Source organism: Schistocerca piceifrons, chromosome 4, assembly GCF_021461385.2.
Source record: "Schistocerca piceifrons isolate TAMUIC-IGC-003096 chromosome 4, iqSchPice1.1, whole genome shotgun sequence".
Taxonomy (NCBI): Eukaryota; Metazoa; Arthropoda; class Insecta; order Orthoptera; family Acrididae; genus Schistocerca; species Schistocerca piceifrons.
This window is the reverse complement of record NC_060141.1, coordinates 615,022,129-615,035,906: the sequence shown is the minus strand read 5'-3', so window position 1 is coordinate 615,035,906 and position 13,778 is coordinate 615,022,129. Positions and strand designations below refer to the sequence as shown.

At 38.2% G+C, this 13,778-nt stretch overlaps 1 protein-coding gene across 3 annotated transcripts in view; it reads right to left on the bottom strand.

Moving 5' to 3' along the window:
- LOC124796317 (saccharopine dehydrogenase-like oxidoreductase) overlaps window positions 1-12,758 on the bottom strand; it is a 99,638-nt gene extending 86,880 nt beyond the window's left edge. Inside the window, exon 1 of one of the 3 annotated variants that reach the window (XM_047260445.1) lies at window positions 12,510-12,758. In XM_047260445.1, coding sequence (XP_047116401.1) covers window positions 12,510-12,609 — 100 coding nt within the window. In that variant the 5' untranslated portion in view covers window positions 12,610-12,758. Of the gene's footprint in view, window positions 1-10,555; window positions 10,604-12,195; window positions 12,326-12,509 lie in introns of those variants that run through there. The other 2 variants (XM_047260446.1, XM_047260447.1) reach the window with 2 other exon arrangements.
- Between the last annotated feature and the right edge of the window lie 1,020 nt (window positions 12,759-13,778).

The window sequence follows — 13,778 nt, the reverse complement described above, 5'->3', positions numbered from 1 at the left end:
GTCAGTGCCAATGATGAAGGCATAACCAACGCCATAGTGTGATACACCCATCAGTGTACATAAAGGTGCTATCACCAAGTTGTGTGTAAATGTTGAGACACAGTGATAGATCAAACCCAGAGTAGAGTTTCCTTAGGAAGCAAATGAAGTCTAAGATGAACACTGGCCACTGCACGAAGCCAAGGTGGTGAATGGTTCACACCCATTGGAAACATGGCAGGTAAAAGCTAAAACTGTCAGACAGCACTATTTTCCTCCTGTGCACAATAGTTGACCCTGTTTCTTTTACTTTTAATTTCTTCCCCTACCATAGCACTCTTCCCTCCTTTTGATGGTACTGCTGCTGTTACCACTGTTGGTGCTGCTTTTGCTACAGATGCTGGTGTTTTTATTGGACTTGGTGGAGGTGCTGGCTTATCCTCAGGTGATTCTTAATTTGCAACTAATGTGGTTGATGATTTATCAGCTGTAGGGTTTTGAAGGTGGTGTTCCTTACTTGACACCAGTTATGAAGATTATTCTGCTGTTGCAGGTGATTGTGAGGTTGGTGATATTGTTGCTACCAATACTGTCCTTGGTATAGCTGCTTTTACTGTTGTTGTAACAATGTTGACAATTTGTTTGGCTATCAGTTACTTACCCAATCTGTTAAGATGCAAACCATGAGTAATATAAAACCTGGGGCAAATACATATTGTGTCAATCTGGACATTTACAGGGTGTTTCAAAAATGACCGGTATATTTGAAACGGCAATACAAACTAAACGAGCAGCGATAGAAATACACCGTTTGTTGCAATATGCTTGGGACAACAGTACATTTTCAGGCAGACAAACTTTCGAAATTACAGTAGTTACAATTGTCAACAACAGATGGCGCTGCGGTCTGGGAAACTCTATAGTACGATATTTTCCGCATATCCACCATGCGTAGCAATAATATGGCGTAGTCTCTGAATGAAATTACCCGAAACCTTTGACAACGTGTCTGGCGGAATGGCTTCACATGCAGATGAGATGTACTGCTTCAGCTGTTCAATTGTTTCTGGATTCTGGCGGTACACCTGGTCTTTCAAGTGTCCCCACAGAAAGAAGTCACAGGGGTTCATGTCTGGCGAATAGGGAGGCCAATCCACGCCGCCTCCTGTATGTTTCGGATAGCCCAAAGCAATCACACGATCATCGAAATATTCATTCAGGAAATTAAAGACGTCGGCCTTGCGATGTGGCCGGGCACCATCTTGCATAAACCTCGAGGTGTTCGCAGTGTCGTCTAAGGCAGTTTGTACCGCCACAAATTCACGAAGAATGTCCAGATAGCGTGATGCAGTAATCGTTTCGGATCTGAAAAATGGGCCAATGATTCCTTTGGAAGAAATGGCGGCCCAGACCAGTACTTTTTGAGGATGCGGGGACGATGGGACTGCAACATGGGGCTTTTCGGTTCCCCATATGCGCCAGTTCTGTTTATTGACAAAGCCGTCCAGGTAAAAATAAGCTTCGTCAGTAAACCAAATGCTGCCCACATGCATATCGCCGTCATCAATCCTGTGCACTATATCGTTAGCGAATGTCTCTCGTGCAGCAATGGTAGCGGCGCTGAGGGGTTGCCGCGTTTGAATTTTGTATGGATAGAGGTGTAAACTCTGGCGCATGAGACGATACGTGGACGTTGGCGTCATTTGGACCGCAGCTGCAACACGGCGAACGGAAACCCGAGGCCGCTGTTGGATCACCTGCTGCACTAGCTGCGCGTTGCCCTCTGTGGTTGCCGTACGCGGTCGCCCTACCTTTCCAGCACGTTCATCCGTCACGTTCCCAGTCCGTTGAAATTTGTCAAACAGATCCTTTATTGTATCGCTTTTCGGTCCTTTGGTTACATTAAACCTCCGTTGAAAACTTCGTCTTGTTGCAACAACACTGTGTTCTAGGCGGTGAAATTCCAACACCAGAAAAATCCATGTTGTCCACAGCACACTTGCACGTTGTGAACAGCACACGCTTACAGCAGAAAGACGACGTACAGAATGGCGCACCCACAGACTGCGTTGTCTTCTATATCTTTCACATCACTTGCAGCGCCATCTGTTGTTGAAAATTGTAACTACTGTAATTTCAAAAGTTTGTCCGCCTGAAAATGTACTGTTGTCCCAAGCATATTTCAACAAACGGTGTATTTCTATCGCTGCTTGTTTAGTTTTTATTGCCGTTTCAAATATACCGGTCATTTTTGAAACAACCTGTATGAAATGTGTGCAAATATTTGAGCAACTTGTATCAGGCACTGTGATTTCTTTGTTTACACACGACCACAGAGAGAGAGAGAGAGAGAGAGAGAGAGAGAGAGAGAGAGAGAGAGAGAGAGAGAGAGAGAGAGAGAGTTGGCTTTTTTCAAGTATCATATCCAACTAAAAGAATGCAGAAAGTTATATGTAACAACTCAACCAATGTAAGCAGGGGAGGTTCTTCTGACTGGGGAGAAATCATTTATGGAGCTCCATAGGTCTCAATCTTAGGTTCACTACTGTTTCTCATACATCTAAATGACCTTCCATTGAAAATACTGTGCAGCAAATAAGTAACTTCTGCAGATAACACTAGTACTGTAATCAATCCATGCTCGCATACATACATAGCAAAAGAAGAAATGGTAACTAATGTTCTTCAAAGAGTATTATTGATTGCTGAGTGGTTTTTTGCACATGGCCTCACCCTCAACTTCAAAAAGACAACATATTCAGTATTACACATCTAGAGATACTGCACCAATGATAAGTGTAATTTGTGGCGAGGAAATAATAACCATGGTGGGAATGCCAAAATTTTTAGGTATCTCTACTGATAAGAATTTAATCTGGAAAAAACACATTCTGGATCTCTTGAGACAAATTAGTTCGGCCACATTTGCACTTACAAGGGAACCTCCCCATCACACCCCCATCAGATTTAGTTATAAGTTGGCACAGTGGATAGGCCTTGAAAAACTGAACACAGATCACTTGAGAAAACAGGAAGAAGTTGTGTGGAACTATGAAAAAAATTAGTAAAATATGCAAACTGAGTAGTCCATGCGCAAGATGGGCAACATCACGAATAGCGCGAGCTAAGGAACGCCGTGGTCCCGTGGTTAGCGTGAGCAGCTGCGGAACGAGAGGTCCTTGGTTCAAGTCTTACCTCGAGTGAAAAGCTTAATTTTTTTTTCCAGACAATTTTTGCAAAGCTGCACAGGTACACACAGCAGTATTGTTTACGTGATCGTGTGTCAATTATCAAAGTTCCGGCACTCACACATAATCAACTTTGCTCTCCAAAATTCCAGGACATGTTCAGCTTTGCTTGGACATATGCAGGATTTGACCGTCTACACACTGAAAAATTTGAAAACTTAAAAACATATGTTTTGACAGAGCACAGGGAAAACTGTGCGACTGTGAAATTGTTGCATTCATTTGTTGCAGTTTATGTGACAAACTTTTATGTTTTCATCACTTTTTTGGGAGTGATTATCACATCCACAAGAAAACCTAAAGTGGGCAAGGTAGAAGAATCTTTTTACCCATTCGCCAAGTGTACAAGTTAGGTGGGTTGATAACATACTCCTGTCATGTGACGCACATGCAGCCACCAGTGTCGTATAGAATGTATCAGATGTGTTTTCCTGTGGAGGAATCGGCTGACCTATGACGTTGGGATCAAATGTTTTCAGTTCCCAATGGAGAGGCACGTCCTTTTGTCTACTAATCACACGGTTTTGCGGTGCGGTCGCAAAACAGACACTAAACTTATTACAGTGAACACAGACGTCAATGAACGAACGGACAGATCATAACTTTGAAAAAATGAAGAAAGTAAAATTTCACTCGAGGGAAGACACCAACCAAGGACCTCTCGTTCAGCAGCTGCTCACGCTAACCACGGGACCACGGCGCTCCTGAGCTCGCAGTATCCTTGATGTTGTCTATCTTGTGCATGGACTACTCAGTTTGTATATTTTGCTTATTTTTTTCATAATTTCACACAACTTCTTCCTGTTTTCTCGATTGATCTGTGTTCAGTTTTTCAAGGCCTATCCACTGTGCCAAATTATAACTAAATCTGAGGGGGTGCGATGGCGAGGTTCCCTTGTTAGAATCACTGCAAATCTTGGGGAGAGACAAATTAGTAAGTTGACATATTTTGAGTATTTTCATTCAATGATGTCATAAGCAATAATGTTCTGGAGTAGATCAGCTTTAAGAAAGAAAATGTTCATTGGTCAAACACATGATCACCTGTTTAAGGAGTTATGCATTTTGACTACTACTTCACAGTAGCCTACATTTATCCCCTCTTGAAGTTTGTTTAAATAGTTCAAAGTAGTTCAGAAGAAACAATGTTTAATATTGTTACAGAACCAGAATAAAAATGGGTAAAAATGAATGTCAAATGACTGATTCCATTTCACTGCAATATTATTTGCACAAATGATCCACGGAACATGGGAACACATCAAGTAGCAGACACTGAACAGCGAAAACAGCCCCCTTTTAGAAAATCACTCTTCCAAAAATCTGAATGACTAGACTAAATAGAATGTAAGACTTACCCCTCCCCCTCCAAATACTACAGCAACCAAATTAAACATAAATGAAGGGAAACCCAGATCTTTACTGAAAACTTGGTTTTAGATAAGGTACGGGTGCCGTTAGGGCTGCTGTGTCATTTGTCATAGTGCATTAATCAACTAGAGAACAAACATTGGTTCAGAGCAGACTTTTTTGATTTGGCAAAAGCTAGTGACACTCTCCCAAGGGAAATACGGAAGCGTCCGATGCCGCCCGTCTGCTTTGACCCATGACGTCACAAATATGGCTGAAACGACCATAAACCACAGTTCCAATATGGCGCATATAAAGTTGGTACGTACACATTATGAGGACGAAAATACATCGAGAAACAAACACACACACTTTCCACAAAAAGCCTAATGACACTAACGCGACAAGCGCGGTAAACGGGGTGTTTTTGGGTGAGGGCAAACTAAATATAAACAAATTTAGACACCAACCCGCATACAAAACCACAGAAAACGACGAAAAAAAACCGGCATCACAAAACTCCCCAAATACCACTAAACAATATCATCTGGAATCGGACACTTCCCTTGACCTATACAGCTCAACAGCAGCTCCCAATCCCATACATTAGGGTCAAACACTTCCCTTGGTCTATATAGCTCAAAAACATCTCCCGATACCAATATCAACATACACAGCCACACATTGGGATCGAACACTTCCCTTGTACAGCGAACAACACTAAATTAACATTCACACAAAATCGTTAACTCACTGAAACGAATTCCACTACAAAACAGACCCGACACTCTAACAGAGCCCATTACACCACACAAACGAAAACCCTGAACATACTACCAGAGAGCACAACAAACCACAACACGACAACATCTACAAACACGCCACACTCACAAACCAAACTCCGCGCCGTCATGACGTCACACACGACAACACCCTTACGTCACAGGTCAAAGCCGCCGTGTGGGATCGGACGCTTCTGTCGACCCCTCCCAAGACATTACAAAATGAACTGCAGTTGTATCACTTAAATATTGAAACACCGTTGCATTAGTAAAGATGTATTTAAATAGTAGAATGAACTTAGTTATTGTTAACGGTACAGAATCTGGCCACTTGCAAGTACGTGTGGACATTCCTTACATGTTTTTACTCGACCCAGTATTATTTATAGTAATGGCTTGCCACATAAAAATAGGACCATCTACTTGTAGTCATTTACTCTCAGATACAGCTGTCTGAATAACATCAGAAACAACAGAGAAGTTTAAATATGAAACAGATCAAACCACTGACAATGTTGAAGCTTAGTGGAATGAAAACTTCGTATGAATCAATCAAAATATGGCATATGATTGAAATATTACGTGTAATAAGGATTGAGGGCTGTTAATTCCCTTGAGATAACCACCAATTCTAAACTTCCTTGGGATAACACAGAACAAGTGGTAGTCTGTGAGAAATTAACAGCAGTATATTTTCACCTTTGTGTTCGCATCCAGAGATGAAAATTGTCTATTGTGCCTAAATATAGTCATATCATACAGTGGCAGTATGTGAGACCACCGAAAGACTGCAAGCAATGTATCTGAGGATAATATAACAGCATGCCATCCAGATATCATTAACATCACTCTGACATTTTTGCAGCACAATTCTCGTGAAGAAGAGGCATTGAAGACACCAGCAATACAACATATGCCTTAAAAACAGTACCAGAAATAATTGTGACCTGGCATCATTCCATTGTACAACTAAAAAAAAACTGTTTTGCTAACAAATCAATTACACTCATTGCCATACATTTGTTCTTCAGGGAGCTATCACATCAACAGTTCAAAATAAAAATCAGATGATTTTATTCCCGAGTCCTTACATCCCTAAGAAGTTGATGAATTCTTAATTGAGGACAAGAAAGTGATATGTATTAACGTACTTTGAAAACTGGAATGCGGTCTGTAAATAGTAACACAATGCACGTATTAAAAATAATGCAATACTCTGTCATACGTAATGACAAAAAACAATAACTATTCGAGAGAGAGAGAGAGAGAGAGAGAGAGAGAGAGAGAGACAAACGTAATTGTATTGTCGCTTGTAACGCCTCATGTGACTTTCCAGGTCTCTACAGTAATAAAAATTCTATCCAGTTCGAAGTAAGACAAAGGTTGAACGTACCGTCCACGACGAGATTAGGGAAAACGCACAAACCCTGATAGGGAACAACTGGGAAGGAAATTGGTTGCGTCATTTTCAAAGGAATTATACTGGTGCCTACCTTAGGTTAAGCGACCTAGGGAAACAACGTGAAGGGATTTTACTCTCTAAATAGAATCCAGTGCATTACCACTGCGCCACTTCGTTTGGTATTTAACTGGGGGTTTACTTTGCAGGAACTATTTCGTGCAACACTGTTTTGAATCACGTTCACACTTTTACTTATAAAATACTTTATTAAAATATACATATGTTCACTTTACAAAAGACACACGAAGACTGTCTATTGCGCCTCATCAGTCACGCATACCTATATACACAAACATAGCTGTCACCACAATCGATACTTCTCGAACATACTCGATATAACTTATTCTAGAACGATGTTCTGGAACTTTCTCATATCCGATATAAATGTATTACATAATTCCAACACACCTCCTTACATTTATATCGCGATGTTTAACATATTCCTAATTTTAATGAATTTTTCTTTACATAACGACTTTGTGAATATATCTGCAACATTTTCATTTGAATCTACTTTAACAATATCAATGAGTCCCTGTAAATAATACTCATTCACAAAATGGTAATGCACTTCTATGTATTTTGAATTCTTTGTAAAATTACCAAACTTTGCTATATTTAATGCTCCTGAATTATCTTCATATATGACAATAGGTTTTTCAAATTTAACATTAAAAATGTCTAAAATATCATGTACAAGTTTCACCTCGCTTACAGCTTCAGACAATGCTACGTATTCTGCGAAAGTGGAAGCCTTTGTAACACTCGCTTGTTTTCTTGACTTCCAAAATACAACATTACCAAATAATCTAATTACATAACCAGAAGTTGACTTTATATCCACACTATCACCTGCCCAATCTGAATCCACAAAACAATCTAATATCTCAGCACTTTCATTCCTACAATAGTTTAATTTCAAATCTTTAGTTAAATATAAATATTTCAAAATTCTCAAAGCACATTTAAAATGAGTACTACTGTAACAACTTTGGAATCTGCTCATGTAATTCACACTATAGCTAGTATCTGGTCTAGTACCCGAACTTGCGTACAAGAGTGCACCTATCAAGTTTCTATATCTAACGTCATTACAATCTTCATACGCTGGTTCTAACTTTAAATTTACTTCCATTGGAGTTTTGTACAAGATCGAATCTTCAATTTTATATTTCACAGCTAACGAATCAATATATTTTTCTTGACTCAAACTCATAACTCATGTTTCACAATCATAATTAATATTGATGCCAAGATATCTTTTTACCTCACCTAAATCTTTCATATTAAATCATTTTGACAATAAGTTCTTAATCTTAACAATTTTTTCTTTTCTCACACAGCAAATGAGCAAATCGTCGACAAAAATAATCAAATAAATCAAGACATCTCCATCTTGCAATACATAAAGACAATAATCATATTTACTCCTTTTAAAACCTAAACTTCTTAAAAACTCGTCAAGACAATTGTACCAAGCTCGTGAGCTTTCTCGCAAACCATACAATGCTTTATACAATTTACAGACTCTATCCGTACCATCATCATATCCTCTTGGCTGCTTTACATAAACTTCAGATAAAACTTTACAATTTAGAAACGCAGTCTCTACGTCCATTTGTTCTATAACCAAACCTTCTTGACAACAGTATGACAACAAAATCTTTAATTACTTTTGAATGCATTATGGGAACAGCAGTGATCAATGTCTTATAAATAATTACTATTAAAAACAGTCTTGACCACAATTTATTTAATAAGGTGACCGGTTTCGACCACTACTGTGGTCATCTTCAGACCATTGAGTAGGAACCTCTTTGTTGGAGAATCGCTACTCAAGTAGTGATTCTCCAACAAAGAGGTTCCTACTCAATGGTCTGAAGATGACCACAGTAGTGGTCGAAACCGGTCACCTTATTAAATAAATTGTGGTCAAGACTGTTTTTAATAGTAAAATCTTTAATGTTTGCGTATTGGTTACTGGAGAATAAATATCCTCAACAACTTCTTTTTGTTGAAACCCCCTGACAACTAATCTTGCTTTGTAAACACTTTGATTTCTTTGTGAAAACCCACTTTACATCAATGGCTTCTTTATCAACTGGTTTATCTACTAATTCCCATGTTTTGTTTTTGTTCAATCAATTTCCTTATTCATCGCTTTTTCCCAATAATTTGATTTGGCGCTGTTAATCGCCTCCTCAAAGCTTTCCGGACTATTTGCACTGCAAAAGTTTACATAAATAAAATTGCTGTAAACATAATCATTTAATATTTTTGGTTTTCTTTCTCTAGATGATCTCCTCAACTCAAGTACTTTCTCTGGTTCATGATTATCAGAAAGCTTTTCATTTTTCTCAATTTCCTTCTGTTTTTCTATTAGTTCAGTTTCATTTTCTATACTTTCATGTTCAGAATCACTTATTATTTATTAGCACTCTGTAGCCTACTTCACAATAACCCATTAAAACCCCCAAATCGGCTTTCCTATCCCATTTCGACTTCCTCAGTTGCTCAGGTACTTTTACAAAAACTCTACTTCCATACAACTTCAAATGATTAACATTAGGTCTTTTCCCCAGTAATATCTCATAAGGAGTTTTCTTTTCAATCGTGTTAGCTAAAGTTCTGTTTTTGAGGTACGCTGCTGTACAAACCACTTCAGGCCAAAATCTCGTGTCTACTCGCGCTTCAGCTAGCAGACACCGAGACATGTCCATGATGGATCTGTTACACCTTTCAGCAGTACCATTAAGCTCATGCACATAAGGTGGACAAGCATTCAATACAATTCCTTTTTGTCTCACAAATTCACAGACATTTTCATTTAAATATTCCTTCCCATTGTCACATCTTATCTTTTTAACAGTTTTCCCAGTGAGATTCTCAACTTCATTAATATACTCTACAAAACAATTGTATACTTGATCTTTAGATTTTATGGTGTAAACACGAGCTGCCTTACTTTAATCATCAATGAAAGAAAGAAAATATCTTTCCCCATGCATTCGAGTAGTTGAGTGAGGCCTATTTAGATCTGTGTGAACAATTTCTAAGATTTCTTTTGCTTTGGTTCTATTATTTTTAAAAGGAACAGTATGCATTTTGTTTTCGATACAGATTTTACATTTCATAAATTCTGATTCTAGTTCTGAAGGAACCCCATCTAACAATTGATGTTTACATAAAGTATCTAGATAATTGAAATTAACATGTCCCAAAATGCGGTGCCATTTTTCCTTTGTTGTCATATTATTGTCTTTACTCATAACATTAACTTCTCCTTTATTAATAGTACTACTCATTTTATACAACCGACTCTTTCCATGCAATCGCAATCAATCCATTAGCTTTATCAAAAATTTTAGCATTATTCCCTACCGATACAATTTTTTGATTATCTGTAATTTTGGCACAACTGATCAAGTTTTTGTCTATGTCTTTTACAAAGAAAACATCTCGCATATTAATTGGAACCATTTGATCATAGACAGGAAAATTACTGATTACATTACCAACTTTAGTAGCTTGCAAAATTTTTCCATCAGCAATTTTTACATTTATAGGTTGTTTTAAAGTTATACTCTTAGAAAAATATTCCTCATTATTAATAACATGATCAGTACAGCCACTGTCTAATAACCAATTGATTTGAATTTGATTGTTGTTACTTGACTCTACTGTTCTATTTTGACCTATCATAGAATTAACCTCTGTTATAAAACTACTCATACCATGATCACTCTGATGGTAACCTTGCTTGCTGTGATGCCGACCGCTGCTAAAACCATGCTGCTCTCCTCGACCACGTTGCCTGCTGCCATAACCTCCACGCTGCATGTTGCCGTAATTTCCACGCTGTACATTGCTATAGCCTCCACGCTGCATATTTCCATTACCTCTGTCGCTACTTTGAAAATGTACTCCACGATGCCATGTGCCTCTGTTACTTGTTCTTCCCAGGTTACAATCACGTTTGAAGTGACCTGCTTTGCCGCATCGATAACATACTTGCTCCTGATTTCTTGAATTCAATTTTCTTTCTGTGTGAAATGCATTTGATTTTACCTCTTCATTTCCAGTTTTTGCATTCAATAATTGAATCTTACTTTTAACGTATTCAACTGTCTGGTCCTCTTCCTTCAAGACGTCCACTAAGTCCCCAATATAGCTCATTGACTCTGGTAACGTTCGCAGCATATAATTTAACTTCTCCTTTTCCGTTACTTTAGAGCCTGCAGATTTCAGCTCATTTACAGTTTTTTTCAAATCCACTGAAAAATGTCCCCGTATCACTGTAATCACTTAACTTCAATTTGTCCAACTTGTTTCTGCATAATATTTGAAGGGCTGTAGACTCTTTCGAATATAATTCATCAAATTTCTTCATGATCTCGAAAGCACTTTCTCTGTCACTCACGAATTCTATTTGCTTATTTGTGATTGCACCATAAATATAGTTGATAGCCTTCAAGTCTTCTTCATCCCACGTTTCGTTGTCTGAGCTCACTTTTGCCGTCGTAGTCACTGTATGGCATTCCTTCATTTTTAGGTACATGATTATCCGCTGCTTCCAGTTCCCATAGTCCTCGCCATCAAATACAGGAATAGTTATATCAGCCATGTCGAACTTTCTGAATAACACGCGACGGCCACAATATAATATTTAACTTCTACTTTTCTTTTCAAGAACCACGCTCTGCTACCATGTTTTGAATCACGTTCACACTTTTACTTATAAAATACTTAATTACAATATACATACGTTCACTTTACAAAAGACACACGAAGACTGTCTAGTGTCTATTGCGCCTCATCACTCACGCATTTATACACAAACATAGCTGTCACCACAATCGATACTTCTCGAACATACTCGATATAACTTATTCTAGAACGATGTTCTGGAACTTTCTCATATCCGATATAAATGTATTACATAATTCCAACAAACACAACTGACAAAAAAACGACGCAAAGCAAGTCTATGATGCTATGTGCTGCACAAGCACTGACAATTACATATGACACAAATTGTCACCGCCGTAGCGTATATTTGGCGAAAGCTCACCTCTCCTAAACACAGGAGACTGTTGTTTGCGACAGTGTTAATGCCTTACGTTCGCATGGATATCGCCAAACTAGAAGCACGTGAAAATAAGTTGTTTAATATAATTCGTCAAATGATTAAAACCTGTACTGCTAAATAAACAATCATGCCCAAAAAGCTAAAATTACAGACAAAACTCGAATCTACTTGACTACCGGCTTTACGTACAACACATATACAGCAAGCCGCACCAATGTCATAATAAGTATTGTCTTTGTCACGAAGAATTATTTACACAGAAATGTTCTGAAAATAAATACGCACCGCTTGTTTACACGTCACCGACGTCAAAGTACAAATTGTGTTCACACTTCGCGTCACCAGTGCGTCAACCCAACTGTCAATAACTGCGATTCTACGACCTCATCCACAATGTACACACTACACAGCACCTATTGCAATTTTAGAGATTATACTCTTCACAACGTAAGTAAAGCTAATGTCACCGAAAAAATTATCCAGTGGCCAATAAAGGAATTGAAAATATTGGAAATATCTAAAACACAGTATTTAAATTAGAAAACAGAAAACTTGTATCTTCCTAGCATTTTTTCCATAATTAAACAAGTATATCTTACCATATTTCATAACGGATTGCAACTGTTTTAATCTTCCGAACACAGTTTCACTTCTTAAAGTAATATGCTGTCCACATGATCGAAGAAGCAGTAAAGACATTTCTGCACATACTCCAATTCTTAGTTATTGAGAATTCGTATGATATCACATTAACCACTCTAAAAGCCAGCTGTGAGCTCAATACTAGTATTGAGCTCACGGACTGGAAACAATAAGAAGATATGTCACGGGAGTGTCTCCCGACAGTACGCACTTGGCTGTTTTGACGTTTGGCTGCCGGAAGTCACGTGACTGTCCCTTAAGTAAACACTTTGCTGCGAGGACGGTTTTCTTGCAGTGCAGTTGCATCAGTATGGAGATCACTGAGTTGCACACGTGAATACTGAAGGAATTAGTTAAGCACGAGGTAATTTCCATCTTATGATTTAGTCCTTCATGTTCAATAAACAGAATAGTGTAAAATTTCCGCAGTAGGCCCATACTGAAATTTACTTAATTGATATATGTGCGTACAGATTCGCCGAAATATTCTGCCGATTAGTGTCAGGTTTTTTTTCCCCCTTTCTTTCTGTGGATCTTAGTTGTTATAACGAAATGTGCGTAAAATATGGAAAATAAATGTGGTTAAAAGGTTAACACAAGGCTATACTGCTCATAAGTCTGCTACCTTGGTTTATTTCGCATTCACATGTAGGGGGACCAAATCGGGGAATATGAAGTATTTTTAATACTTTGGACGACGAAAAGCGGCTTTTAAGCAGCCATAGTATAGTTCCAGCCCTGTTGAAAACCTGCATAAGGGATGCTGTATGGTGAAAAAAGATCATGGCTAGACCTGAACAGAGTCATAATTTGTACAACTCTAGAAAACGTCTTTAGCTTCCAGCAAAAAAAAAAAGCTGAAAATCTTGAAAGTGTTTAACCTGAGCTTAGATATAATGTAATGGATAATGCTACATGGCCCAAAAATATTGTGATGTATCGTTTTTTTTTATTCCATAGTGTCGCCAATATTCCTGTGAAATAATCTTTTCTGTGACAAACAGAAAGAAGAATTAAGTGTAAACGGGTCACATAGTGCTCAGAAAGGTACTCCCATAATGCCTGTATCTTAGAACTATACTTAATGTGTTATCACTTTTTATAGAAGTGAAGCCAATTTTACTGTGTGTGTAAACATTGGTTATCAGCACAAGAAGCAGAGTAGTATAACTGAATTGAATGCCTAAATTCAATAAGTGCATGGTGCAGAACACCTGCTTCCTTCG